This window comes from Triticum aestivum, chromosome 6B, assembly GCF_018294505.1.
Source record: "Triticum aestivum cultivar Chinese Spring chromosome 6B, IWGSC CS RefSeq v2.1, whole genome shotgun sequence".
Lineage (NCBI taxonomy): Eukaryota > Viridiplantae > Streptophyta > Magnoliopsida > Poales > Poaceae > Triticum > Triticum aestivum.
In genome coordinates, this window is record NC_057810.1 from 638,712,315 (window position 1) to 638,725,363 (window position 13,049).

Genomic DNA, 13,049 nt, shown 5'->3' on the forward strand with positions numbered 1-13,049 from the left:
TGCGCTCCCGATCACTTGGGCCTTAAATGCAATTGTGCAAATGCTACAGACTAGCCCAAACGCTGCAACCCAGACCAAACGCCTTTCTCTCCCTCACCCAGCCCTTGCCTCACGGACAACAAGGCGCCTCCATGAAAACAGCTCGCCGCCGCCATGAAAACAGCTGGCCATCGGACGATAGGTAGGCGGGGGTCACTGCTCCGCAGGCGGGGACCCGGGGCGACCGCCCCAGCTCGCCCCAATGGTGGATTCGCCACTGCTTGCTATTGTAGTTTTCTACAGGAGAGGCTTTGCCTAAGATTGTAGATATAGTACCATTGAAGCAATGAAATCAAAAGGTTCGAACTATATTTCCTGATTGCAGTGAATTGCGTGTTAAGATGGAAGTTTTCGGCCCCGTTTGATAGCTCTGCAATTTCAAAGTATTTTGTGAATACTATAATTTTTCTTAGGTTTTAATTACTTTGAGCTGTTTGGCCTCGACAAAAACTGCAGTATTAATACTACAGTATTCCTCAAAATGCAGTATTTTCTGTCTAATAAAAATAACCTTGGACCTCTTTTTTTTAAACAGAGCATGCAAAAAAATGAACACGTTTATTTGTCCCCGTTCGTTCCCAGGCCGCCACCGCTCTCTCGTTGCTGGAGATCTTCTCTTCCTCAGGTTGTCGTGGACATGCAAAGAGACGACCATGAAAAAACGGCTAGTATGCTTAATCATATGTTCCCTTCTCAAGGAGGCCTGTGGCATGAAGATTGCATCAAAGGAGTTGGTGAAGATTGCATCACCGCCGCTCCTACTTCTCTTTATGGTGCCGGCCAGCCGACGGCACGTCCGAGTCATCTCGCCGTAACTAAGAGGAAGGAGTTGGTGACTAGCGCAGTGCACGGTGTTTCTTATCTTTGTAAGCTGCAGGACGAGCTTTGGGCACGGTCGTTCACAGTTTGGTTGTGGACTTTGTGCATATGAGTGGCCTTTTTGCATGGACGTTATGACTAGTTAGGTATTAGGTGCATCGAATATACAACACTACCAAACAGCTCAAAGTATTCTCAATACTTCAAAATACTATGGTATGTCAAAACTGTGGTATCTTACACCTACATGCTAAAATTTTGTAGTTTTCAATACTTTGGTTTTTTTCAATACTTTACTATCAAACACAGCCTTCATTTATTGTTTTCACATTAAAAATCCTGTCATAATTTTCTCCAATATATGCACACGATATGTGCATCATGTTTGCTACATCACAATTATGCAAACTTTATTTAAATATTCACATTTGCCATTTCGTGGCAAAAGAAAACATTTTAGAGTGGTAATTATGATACATTATCAAAACGTAAGAGTGGCAAAAGTGAAATCAAATTATTTTGCTTTCGCCATAGAATGCCAATTGTGATACATTATCAAAATCTAAGAGTGGCAAAAGTGAAACGTCAAATTTTAGAGTGGCATAAGGAAAATTGACAAAATCTAGAGTGGCAAAAATAGGTTCCCTTTTTAATAAATATGGACACACTTAAAAGATATGCATATAATATTATAAAATATTTCACATATTTCTTAACGTTCACATAATTTAGAAAAGTATTGCATATTTTTGAAGAAATTTCGACATGTTTAAAAGTGTTCATGCAATTTTTTAACACGCATTTTTAAAATCTTCATGCAAATTTTAAAAGTATTCACATATTTGTCACATAATATTTGTGTAATATTCGAAGATGCTCACCCATTTTAACCATGTTACAAAGGTTTCACGCATCTTATAAAAAATCGTGCAATTTTCAGAAAAATATTTTCGAAATAAAGTAGAAAAAACTTAATAAGGTAAAAACAGGAAAAAAATAAACATGGAAAACCGGGTAAATGCGATCTAGAAAAAACCAGAGACTACTTTTTTGGGGATCACACGGTCATTTTTTTGCTCTATGAAAAGGGGTACAGTAGAGGGATCCCATGGTTGAAGAAGCCACAAGAAATGACAATGTTGGAGGGACACATCACTCTTTAGAAGATTGTGAGTAGGAACCAGAGACAACTACTGGGCCATGGCCAAGTCGGGAACACTAGAGGAGATAAAAAGTAAAAAATGCAAAAACTAAAACGAAAAGGGAATGATAAAAACAAACTTAATAAGGTAAAATAGAGAAAAAATTAGCCCCCACTAACATTTTTCTCTCAACATGCAAGCATCCCACCTCATCATTCAACATTCATGGGAAAAGGCCCACCTCAACATGCAACTATTCATAATAAAAATCCACCTCAACATGCAAACATGCATTCATGGATATGCTATTAACATTTAATTCTTACATCCATTCAAAAATTATTATTTCAAATATTCACGTTTCATATAACCAAAACCTCATTTGCGCAAGAACATGCGGGGCATCTTCTAACTTTAATAAAATACGGACACACATAAAAGACATGCATATAATTTTATGGAAGACTTCACTTATTTTTAATGTTCACATAATTTAGAAAAGTGTCGCATATTGTCGAAGAAATGTGCACATGTTTAGAAAGTGTTCATACATTCTTCTTAAAAGTGATACATTTTGAAAAACTTAGTGTAAATCTAAAAAGTATTCACTTACTTTTGGCAAAATATTTACGTAATGTTTGAAGATGCTCACACATTTTAAGACATGTTACAAAGGTATCACACTTTTTATAAAAAAATCATGCAAATTCCAAAGAAACATTTTAAAAAGTAAAAAAATGAAAAAATAAATAAAAAGGGAATGATAAAAAGAAACTTAATAAGGTAAAATAGAGAAAAAATGAAACATGGAAAACCAAATAATTGCGGTCTAGAGAAAACTAGAGACAAGTTTTTCTTAGGATCACACAGTCATTTTACTGCTCTATAACAAGGGGTACAATAGAGGGATCTCGTGGCTGAAGAAGCCACAAGAATTGACCATGTTCAAGGGACAAAGCACTCTTTTAGGAGATTGTGAGCAAGAACTAAAGACAACTAGTACCTCCAGAGGATAAAAGGAAGAAAAATACCACTACTGGGGCACAACCTAAGTCGGGAATACTATAGGAGAGTGTGGCGTATGTTTCGCAATAAGCTAGATATAGCCTTTGCATGAAAACGTGACCTTCATAGTAAGTACTGCACACACACTCCTTTGATTCAAAGGAATTCTATAAGATTTTTGTAATATTTGGACCCTTAGGAATCTTTCCTATGATGGCAATCCCTAGGAACTTTTCCACATGACTCATTTGTGCTCCATTTTGAACAAACAATTCCATGCACTCAAATCTCTTAGTAAAGTTCTATTGTTTTCTCTATGCTATCAAACAATCTTCAATCCAAATTCCATTAGCTTTGTAATACTAGGATGCAAAAGGACAAGCCACTCTAGTACTGCATTTTTCTTGCTTCATGAATCCACTATCAATCACTTCACCCCATGCGCAGTTTGCATCTTATACATGCTTTGATGCTTCTCTAGATGTATATCTTGCATAGAGAGCTAATCACATGACACCCATTTCAGCATCAGATCATGCGCTCTATGTCCATATGGAACAACACTCAAGAATGTGGTTTGTATCTCCACGATGGTTGTCGTTACTGTTGCAATCCTGGACATGGAGGAGCAACATGTGGTAGATCTAGTCCATTCGTGGTTGTAACTGGGTAGGGGGAGAGATTCATTATGAATTATATGCAAGCGTATTGCCAACTAGGATTGATGATATGATCGAAAGATATGCTAGATAAGCTCGAACCGAGTTTGACTAAGGATTACTGCCATTACGCAATGCTATGTAGTATTGGTAGCTTAGAATAAAATCACACAAGACTTTACTTGCGGGTGGTGAATGATCTCAAGAAAGATGCTGATACTTTCCTCGCTCATGAGTTGGAGCTCTTTTACATCACTCTATTGCTCCACAAACCTAGATATGAGTACCTAGCCAATCCAACCATCCTTATGTAAGGTTAACTTGGTCATTTTTTACGGGGTATATTAGACATTCCATGTTATTCTAATACATCCCGCTACTCCATGAGTGTCCCTAAACCATGTAGTAGCTTGCGATCATTTGCCTTTGTGTAACATTGATTGACTAGCGCTCCCAACGCCAATGTCGAGCATTCACTAGCATTAATTGGCATCACGACCACCTCCAAATCAACTGCATGCAAATCTTAAAGGAGAATGCATACATATTTTTTTTACTTACATAGTAGAAGGTAAGGCAACAATTTATGTTGTGACACAGAAAAAACTAGTACCTGAAAGTGGCTCTGAGGAAAGTCATCTCCAAGAAAGATACTTTCTAATATCTTTACTTAATAGAAAATGAGGATGACATGGACATTGCTTTAGTTGACAATCTGTACACTTATCGATGCATGATCTTATGGTTATTGTAGCTTTATGAAGGAGAGGCTTTGCCTAGGTTTGTAGATATAGTACAATTGAGCCAATATAATATTGCAACAAGAGATATAATGAAATCAAGAGGTTTGAGATGGATTTTCTGATTGCAGTCAATTGCATGTTAACATGAAAGTTTTCACCATAAAAATCTTTCATAATTTTCTCCAATATGTAGACAATCTGTGCATCCTTGTTTAATCCAGAAAGCCAGAGTAGCAAACATTTTCGCTGTATTGAATATTTCAGAATGTATTATGTTTGGCACTTGATTTTAACATGTTGTGCGATCTCCCGCAAAAAAGAACATGTTATACGATTCAGTTGGCATCATATTTTGTCATTTCTTTTAATCACATTGATTTCGTGTTCAAAAAAGTAAAGTTTATAGCACATGCTACATGCTCAGTTGGATGCTAGAAATTGTACAATGTATGGGATATGTGTGTATGAAATTTTGTAATATATGTGAAAGATGTACGAATTATGCAATGTGCATGAAATCTATATTGTGAAATGTAGTTTGTGATGTCCATCTTTGTCTCAAGATATGTGGTGTGCATTTTGCACGCTATCCTTGCATGAATGGCATCATATCTAGTTGGACCCCGACTTAGCTCATTATATACAGACTACCTATCATTCTACTACAAATATCACACCGACTTCAATTGGCTCTTCTGATCACTTTTAATAGTGTATCTATATTCTTCATTGTGGTAAATCATGTATTAGCGAAAGAATTGTAAAATATAACATTTGCTGCTCTTATATATGCTTATGGTTTTGGGTTAAAAAAACATGTCCACATATATTAGAATGTTGATTGAATTATAAAAGGCATTCGTGTATTTTTATTAAAATATTCATGTGATTTTGAAAGATGTTCATGCAATTAAAAAGATCATATAACTAAGAAAAGTATTCTTGCATTAAATAAAGTCTGCATAATATGTAAACTGTTCGCTGATTAAAAATATATTTATGTAAATTTCGAAAAATGTTCTCACATTTTTTTAAATGGACACACTTAAAAGATATGCATATAATTTTATAAAGAGTTCACATATTTTCTTCCAAAATGTTCACATAATTTAGAAAAGTATTCGCATATTTTCAAAGAAATGCGTATATGTTTAAACAGTGCTCATACTTTTCTTTTAAAACACAACTTTTTAAAATCTTCTTGTAAATTCAAAAGGTATTCACATATTTTTTTACATAATGTTTGTGTAATATTTGAAGATGCTCACACATTTTAATACAAAGTTTTCACACATTTTATAGAAATCATGCAATTTTCAAAAAACTATTTTTACAATAAAGTAGAAAACAAAGCAAACAATAAGGAAATAATAAAAAGAAACTTAATAAGGTAAACACAGAAAAAAATGAAACATTTAAAAATTGAATAAATGTTGTCTAGAGAAAAATATAGACTACTTTTCTTACGATCACATGGTCATTTTATTAATTTATAATAAGTGGTAGAGTAGAGGGATCTCATGGGTGAGAAAGCCTCAAGAATTGAACATGTTCAAGGGACAAAGTACTCTTTTATAAGATTGTCAGCAAGGACAAGAACCAACTAATACCTACAGAGAAAAAATGGAAGAAAAAAGAACGCTACTGGGTCAAGGCTCAACTTGGAAACACTAGAGGAGAGTGTGGCATATGTTTCACAATAAGCTAGATATAGCCTTTGTGCAAAAACATGCCGGTTGTTGTAAGTACTACACACACACACTCCTTTGACTCAAAGGAATTCTATATGATTTTCGTAAGATTTGGACCGGTAGGAACTTTTTCCTACGAGGACAACCCATAGGAACTTTTCCACATGACTCATTTGTTCTCCATTTGAATGAATAATTCCATCCACTCAAATCTTTTAGTAGAATTCTATTGTTTTCTCTATGCTATCAAACACTCTTCAATCCAAAGTTCCTTTAGCTTTGCAATAATAGAATGCAATAGGGCATGACACTAGTCTTGTGCTTTTCCTATTTCGGTGTTTTGAGAATCCACTATCAATCACTTCACTCCCACGCGTAGCACGCATCTTACACATGCTTTGATGCTTCTGTGGACGTATATCTTGCATAGAGCTAATCACACGCCATAAATTTCAGCTTAGGATCATGTGCTCTTTGGTCATATGAAACATCACTGAAGAATGAGGTGTGTGTCTCCACGGCGGTTGTTGTTATGATTGCAATCATGGACATGAAGGAGCAGCATGTGGTAGATTTGCCCCATTCGTGGTTGTAACTGGGGAGGGAGGAGAGAGATTCATTATTGATGATATGCATGCATATTGCCGAGTTGGATTGATGATATGATTGAAAGATATGACATATAAAGTTGAAGCCGACATTGACCGAGGATTACTGCAATTACCCAACGCTACATAGTATTCGTAGTTTAGAATAAAATCTCATCAAAAATTAGTTGAGCGATGAATGATAAGTTGAAACATAAAACTTAGACTTGCACATGACATGCAGATGATTTGGACAAGTAGAGAACATTTAATATCATAATGTTCTTCAATACCAAATGTATCGTGGATCAGAGATCATCATGAATTGCCAAATTAATGTATAAATTAGACTTGCACATGACATGCAGATGATTTGGACAAGTAGAGAACATTTAATATCATAATGTTCTTCAATACCTCGACCACTCACAAAATAAACTCGCTGACTAGTATGGTTCTAACTTTTTGCGGAATGGACACAAATCAATCAGTATAGAAACTCAAGGCACCCAAACAAATAAAAGAAACTTCATCGAGGTCTGCTCCCTAGTCCACCGAATGACCACTACCTTCGACAGAACAAGCTGTCAGCAAGCCGGTTGCCTCTCTCCTACTAGAGCTGGCGCAACCTTGTAGGCGATAGCTGGGAGTCTGTGTGCATGTGCCCCATAGGACTGGCACCCCAGAGCCGTAGTCCTCACCATCAATTTGTAGCATCTGACATCAGATCTCGACGTTGTCCAAGTACGACGAGAAACCCTAACCTCATCGCCCCAAGGAGACGACAAAAATCTATGTCAGAACTTTGTCGACTTCATCCTGATGGTGAAGTCGAGGACGATTAGAGCCTGAAAGACCAACTCGAAGATGAAGCACTGCCATTTGCCTAAGGGTCACCCTTGCGGGGACTAAAAATCCCTAACCCAAACTACTAGCGGGAGCTGAGGAACCGGGATTCCCTCTGCCAACAGCCGCCAAAGCAGCAGTCATGCAAGGCGAATCCATGGGTGCACCGTTGAAGCCTGAAGGGGGCTGAGTTTGTAGCTACGTCCGCTTAAATTACTAAATGTGTACCTCGGGAGTTATGACTGAACAATGGTATAGTTAAGGCTCTCTTTGATTCACAAGATTTTTTCAACACCGGAATAAAAAAAATGTATGACTAGTGCCATGTCCTCTTGAATTATGTAGAATTGAAAACCTACATAAATTTGGATGAAGGAGTGCTTCATAACATAGGCGAAATGATGAAATTCTTAAGAAACGGCTTGAGTGGATGGAAATTTTCCTCCAAAATAGAATGCAATGGATTTCAAAGGAAAAACTCCAAAGAATTGCAATCATGTGAATCAAACTGCAACACATGAAAAGATTCCTAAGGATTTAAACCCTCTAACTTTCTACAAAATTCTTTTGAATCAAAGGAGCTCTAAACATGTTCTATACATAACTATGAACGTCTTGAAGGAGACACTCATATGCTATGTTCTGCCTAATTGCACTTCGGATTCCCTCCGGGAGAACTATGAACGTCCGTTGTAGTCTCCGCGTCACCCGTGCGCGGTCGGCAGCTTCTGCTGCTGGACGATGAGTCGCGCCGGGAGCTGCCGGCCGGTGCCAGAGCCTCCGCAGCTGCGGCACCGCTTGCGGCCGGAGCCGGAGCACGTCCCGCAGCCGACGTCGCCGTCGGACCAACGGCTGCAGAGGCACTCCTCCCGGCCGGTGCCGCTGCACGTGGAGCAGCGTGGCCGCGCGTCCCATCTGGACGCCGCCGGCAGCCCGTCCCCGGTCGTCCGGTTTGCCATCGCCACGCCCGCCAGCATCCCGAGCCCCGCCGACGCGATCACCATGGGCGCCACCATCTTCGCAGCAGAACCAATCCAAGAACCTTTCTTGCCGTATGCACTTGCCTGGTGCTCGTAGGAGTGGAAGAAAAGATTTCGATGGGTGCCTGTTGACGGTGTGCGTCGGTTGATTTTATAGGACTTTTTCGGGTGGTGGGCAGCTTGGAGGGTAGCCGAGGCGCGGAAGGGATGGCGTGTCGCCTACTCTGCTTACGATGCTTCGGCGATTCTGTTGCGGTTTCGTGTGTGCATACTGCAAGCCGCTTGGGCGCTTGGCTGCTTGCTGGCTGCTGCACGTGGATTTACGTGCTCCTTTGCCGTTTCCACGCTACGGGACGTATTCGCAGCTAGGCACAGGGTTTGTCCTCTGCATTCTTATGAATTCCGTTAACGATTACTCCTACAGCTTGTAGATATAATACTTCCTCTGTAAACAAATATAAGAGCATTTAGATAACTAAAATAGTGACCTTAACGCTCTTATATTTCTTTACGGAGGGAGTACCATTGAAGCAATGAAATCAAAAGGTTTGAAATATATTTTCTGATGGGTCTGTTTAGGACACATCTACATGTGACATAATTATGAATTCTGTTTGTGGTCTTTTTTTTTGTCCCAGTTTTTTTTTGCTGCATTATATAGTTGTGGGAACTTAGATGTGACCCCTTTAAAAAACATCTACACCCTCCGTTCCTAAATATTTGTCTTTTTAGAGATATCAAATGGTTACCACATACGGATGTATATAGACATATTTTAGAGTGTAGATTCACTCATTTTGCTCCGTGTGTAGTCACTTGTTGAAATCTCTAGAAAGACAAATATTTAGGAACGGAAGGAGTAGATGTGAATTAGACAACTCGTTTTCTGATTGCACTGAATTGCATGTTAAGATGAAAGTTTTCATTTACTGTTTTCACAGTAAAAAAATCTTTCATAATTTTCCCAAATATATGCAGACGATCTGTGCATCCTTGTATAATGCAGAAAGCCAAAGTAGCAAAGATTTATGTCATATTGAATATTTCAGAATGTATTCTATCTGGCACTTGATTTTAACATGCTATGCGATTTCACCGCAAAAAAGAACATGTTATATGGTTCAGGTGGCATCATATTTTGTCATTCGCTTACTCATACTGATCTGGTGTTCAAATAAGCAAAGTTTATAGCACATAGTATATGATCATTTGGATCCTTGAAAGTGTACGGGTGTATGTGAAATAACTGTACGAAATTGTGCAATGTATGTGAAAGATGTATGAGTTCCGCAATGTGTAAGGAATCTATATTGTGAAATGTACTCATGTATTAGCGGAAGAATTGTAAAGTAGAACATTTGTTGCTCTTGTGTATGCTTATGGTTTGTGGTTAAAAAGAGCATGTCCACATATTTTGAAATGTTGATTTAATTATAAAAGGTCTTCGGGTTTTTATTAAACTGCTCATGTGATTTTGAAAGGTGTTCACACAATTAAAAAGATCATATAGCTAAGAAAAGTATTTATTTATTTAAATAAAGTTTGCATAATTTTGAAATGTCCACTCATTTTTTTACTTCTAAATTTCAAAAATTGTTCTCATATTTTAAAAAGGGTAAAAATCAATTTTGCATATTTTCCTTATGCCACTCAAGCTTTTGACATTTCACTTTTGCAACTCTTAGTTTTTTGACAATACATCACAATTGCCATTTTGTGGCAAAAGCAAAAAAAATACAATGGTAATTATGATACATTATAAAAAGGTAATAGTGGCAAAAGTGAAATAAAATTATTTTGCTTTCGCCGTAGAATGACAATTGTGATACATTATCAAAATCTAAGAGTGGCAAAAGTGAAATGTCAAATTTTAGAGTGGCATAAGGAAAATTGACAAAAACTAGAGTGACAAAAACAAAATTTCCCTTTTGAATAAATGTGGACACACTTAAAAGATATGCATATTGAATTAAGAAAACTACATGAATTTGGATGAAGGAGTTCTTGATAGCATAGGAAAAACGATGGAATTCTTACAAAGGGATTGAGCGGATGGAAATTTGCCTCTAAAATAGAATGCAAATCCAAAGGAAAAATTCCAAAGAATTGCAATCATGTAACTGCCAATGCAGGAAAGATCCCAGAGGATATAAATCCTCTAAAATTTCTATAAAATTCATTTGTATCAAAGGAGCTCTAAAAATGTTTTATGCATAACTAGTACTCCTACGTCTTGAAGGAGACGTGTACATCCACAGGAATGAACATGTTGTTGCCTATACACTCATGCTCATGTGTTGTGTTCTGCCTAACTGCACCTCTGATTTACTCCGGGAAACCGACGAATATCAGTTCTAGTCTCCGCGTCGCCCGGGCGCGGTCGGCAGCTTCTGGACGCCGCCGGCAGCCCGTCCCTGGTCGTCCGGTTCGCCATCGCCACGCCCGCCAGCATCCCGAGCCCCGCGGACGCGATCACCATGGGCGCCACCATCTCCACAGAAGAAGCGATCCAAGTACCTCCCTTCTTTTCTTGCTGCGCAGATTGCTGGCTAGCTACGGGACACGGATAAGGAACAGTAGAGGAGGTGTCGTGGCTTTCTTCTTGCCTGGCGTGGTGCTGGTAGGAGCCGATGAGAAAGATTTCGATGGATGCCTGTGGACGTGGTGCGTCGATTGATTTATAGAGTAGGATTTTTCCGGGTGGTGGGAGCTGGGGCTCGTTTGGTTCGGCGGGTTGGAGCGTAGCGGAGGCGCGGAAGGGGAGGCGTGCCCGCCTCGCTACCTTTGCTTGCCTGCTTGGCCTACGATGCTTCGGCGATTTTTTTTGAGGGTGATGCTTCGGCGATTCTGTTGCGGTTTCGTGTGTGCATACTGCAAGCCGCTTGGCTGCTTGCTGGCTGCTGCACGTGGATTTACGTCCTCCTTTGCCTTTTCCACGCTACGGGACGAACTGGCAGCTCTAGCACAGGATTTGTCCTCTGCATTCTTATGAATTCCGTTAGCGATGACTCCGTACTTGCAAGATATTTGGTATACATACGTCGGACAGGATGGAAGCGCCCATGTCTCAACCGTCGACCAAAGGCTCACTAAAAGCTAAACCATAGCACGAACGCCAAGTCGCCACCGCATCCTAAAATCTCCAAGTGCTATCATTTCCGCTGTCATATAGGGTCGTTGCTGACTGGGTTCCTCCCCGCGTTAATTATAGTGGCCAGTACTACGAATCATCCGGCTGATCCCGCACGGGGATAAGCCGCCTTCCCAGCCACTCGATTAGTATGACCTTTACCTTTGGATGGAAAAACCAGCTCGTTCCTTTCTTTTGACGCCTCACGGCCGCTCGCGCGTTTGTATTCTTGTCGTGCTCACGTAATAAGTAGGAGTACTCACGTACTAGCATCTCCTGCTTTTAGTGGCATGCAACAACGTGAACCTTTGAACTAGGAAGTGAAACGACAGCCGCGGCTGTAGCAACAATAGCTGCTTCAGACGACCAGCGGCCGAGTGGTTGCGTACGAGGGTGACAAATTGTAAGCCGAGACTACGATGCTGCGAGGGTGATACGCCTGCTACGGGCGTCACTGTGAGGCCACGCCGCGGTGCTGCGATGTTGAACAGCGGTCTTTGCGACACTCGACTGCTTTAATGGTTGTGACGATGCTACGAGGCATGTTGCGGCGGCCCCGACGATGGTGCGATGACATGTTTCAACGCTCGTGGTGTGCTTCGAGGGCCGCGGCGGTGCTGCGGCGGCATCCCGGCTACTTCGAGGATGTTGCGACGGCATGCTCCGACAGCCGCGGCAATGCTATGAGGCGTGCAATGGCCGCGACGTTGGCACAATGACATGCTTCCAACACGTGGTGTGCTTTGACGGGCGTCACTGTGAGGCTGTGTGGCAATGTTGTGATGCTGAATGACAGTCTTTGTGACACCCGACTGCTTATATGCTATGAGGCATGCTGTAACGGCCCCGAGATGGTGCGACTGACATGCTTCAACACTTGTGGTGTGCTATGATGGCAACGGCGGTGCTGCATCAGCATCCCGACTACTTAGAGGATGTTGCGACGACATTGCTCCGACGGCCGTGGCGATGCTATGAGGCGTGCTACAGCCGCAGTGTTGGCACAACGACATGCTTCGAACACTCGTGGTACTTCGACGGCCACGAGACATGCTTCGATGGCCACCGGGATGTTGCACCAGCCAGGGTGCTTCGAACCGTCATGGTCATGTTTCGACAACCGTGGAGATGCTACGATGGAGGCCCGACTTCTTGGACGGTGCTCTAGTTTGGACCAACACTCGGAGGAGCACTGGCCCCGAGGGGGGGGTAAATAAAGATGACCTTCGGGCTCCGGAAACCCAAGAGAAAAAGGCTTAGGTAGGCAAATGGTAAAACCAAGGTTGGGTCTTGCTGGAGGAGTTTTATTCAAAGCGAACTGTCAAGGGGGTCCCATAAATCACCCAACCGTGTAAGGAACGCAAAATCAAGAAACATAACACCGGTATGACGGAAACTAGAGCGGCAA

General features: G+C 40.7%; 1 protein-coding gene across 1 annotated transcript; it reads right to left on the reverse strand.

Moving 5' to 3' along the window:
- Nucleotides 1-7,995: 7,995 nt before the first annotated feature.
- LOC123134637 (uncharacterized) lies at nt 7,996-8,621 on the reverse strand. Its single transcript, XM_044553850.1, has one exon. It carries the CDS (start codon nt 8,545-8,547, stop codon nt 8,236-8,238), a length of 312 nt encoding a protein of 103 aa, XP_044409785.1. The 5' UTR covers nt 8,548-8,621; the 3' UTR covers nt 7,996-8,235.
- Between the last annotated feature and the right edge of the window lie 4,428 nt (nt 8,622-13,049).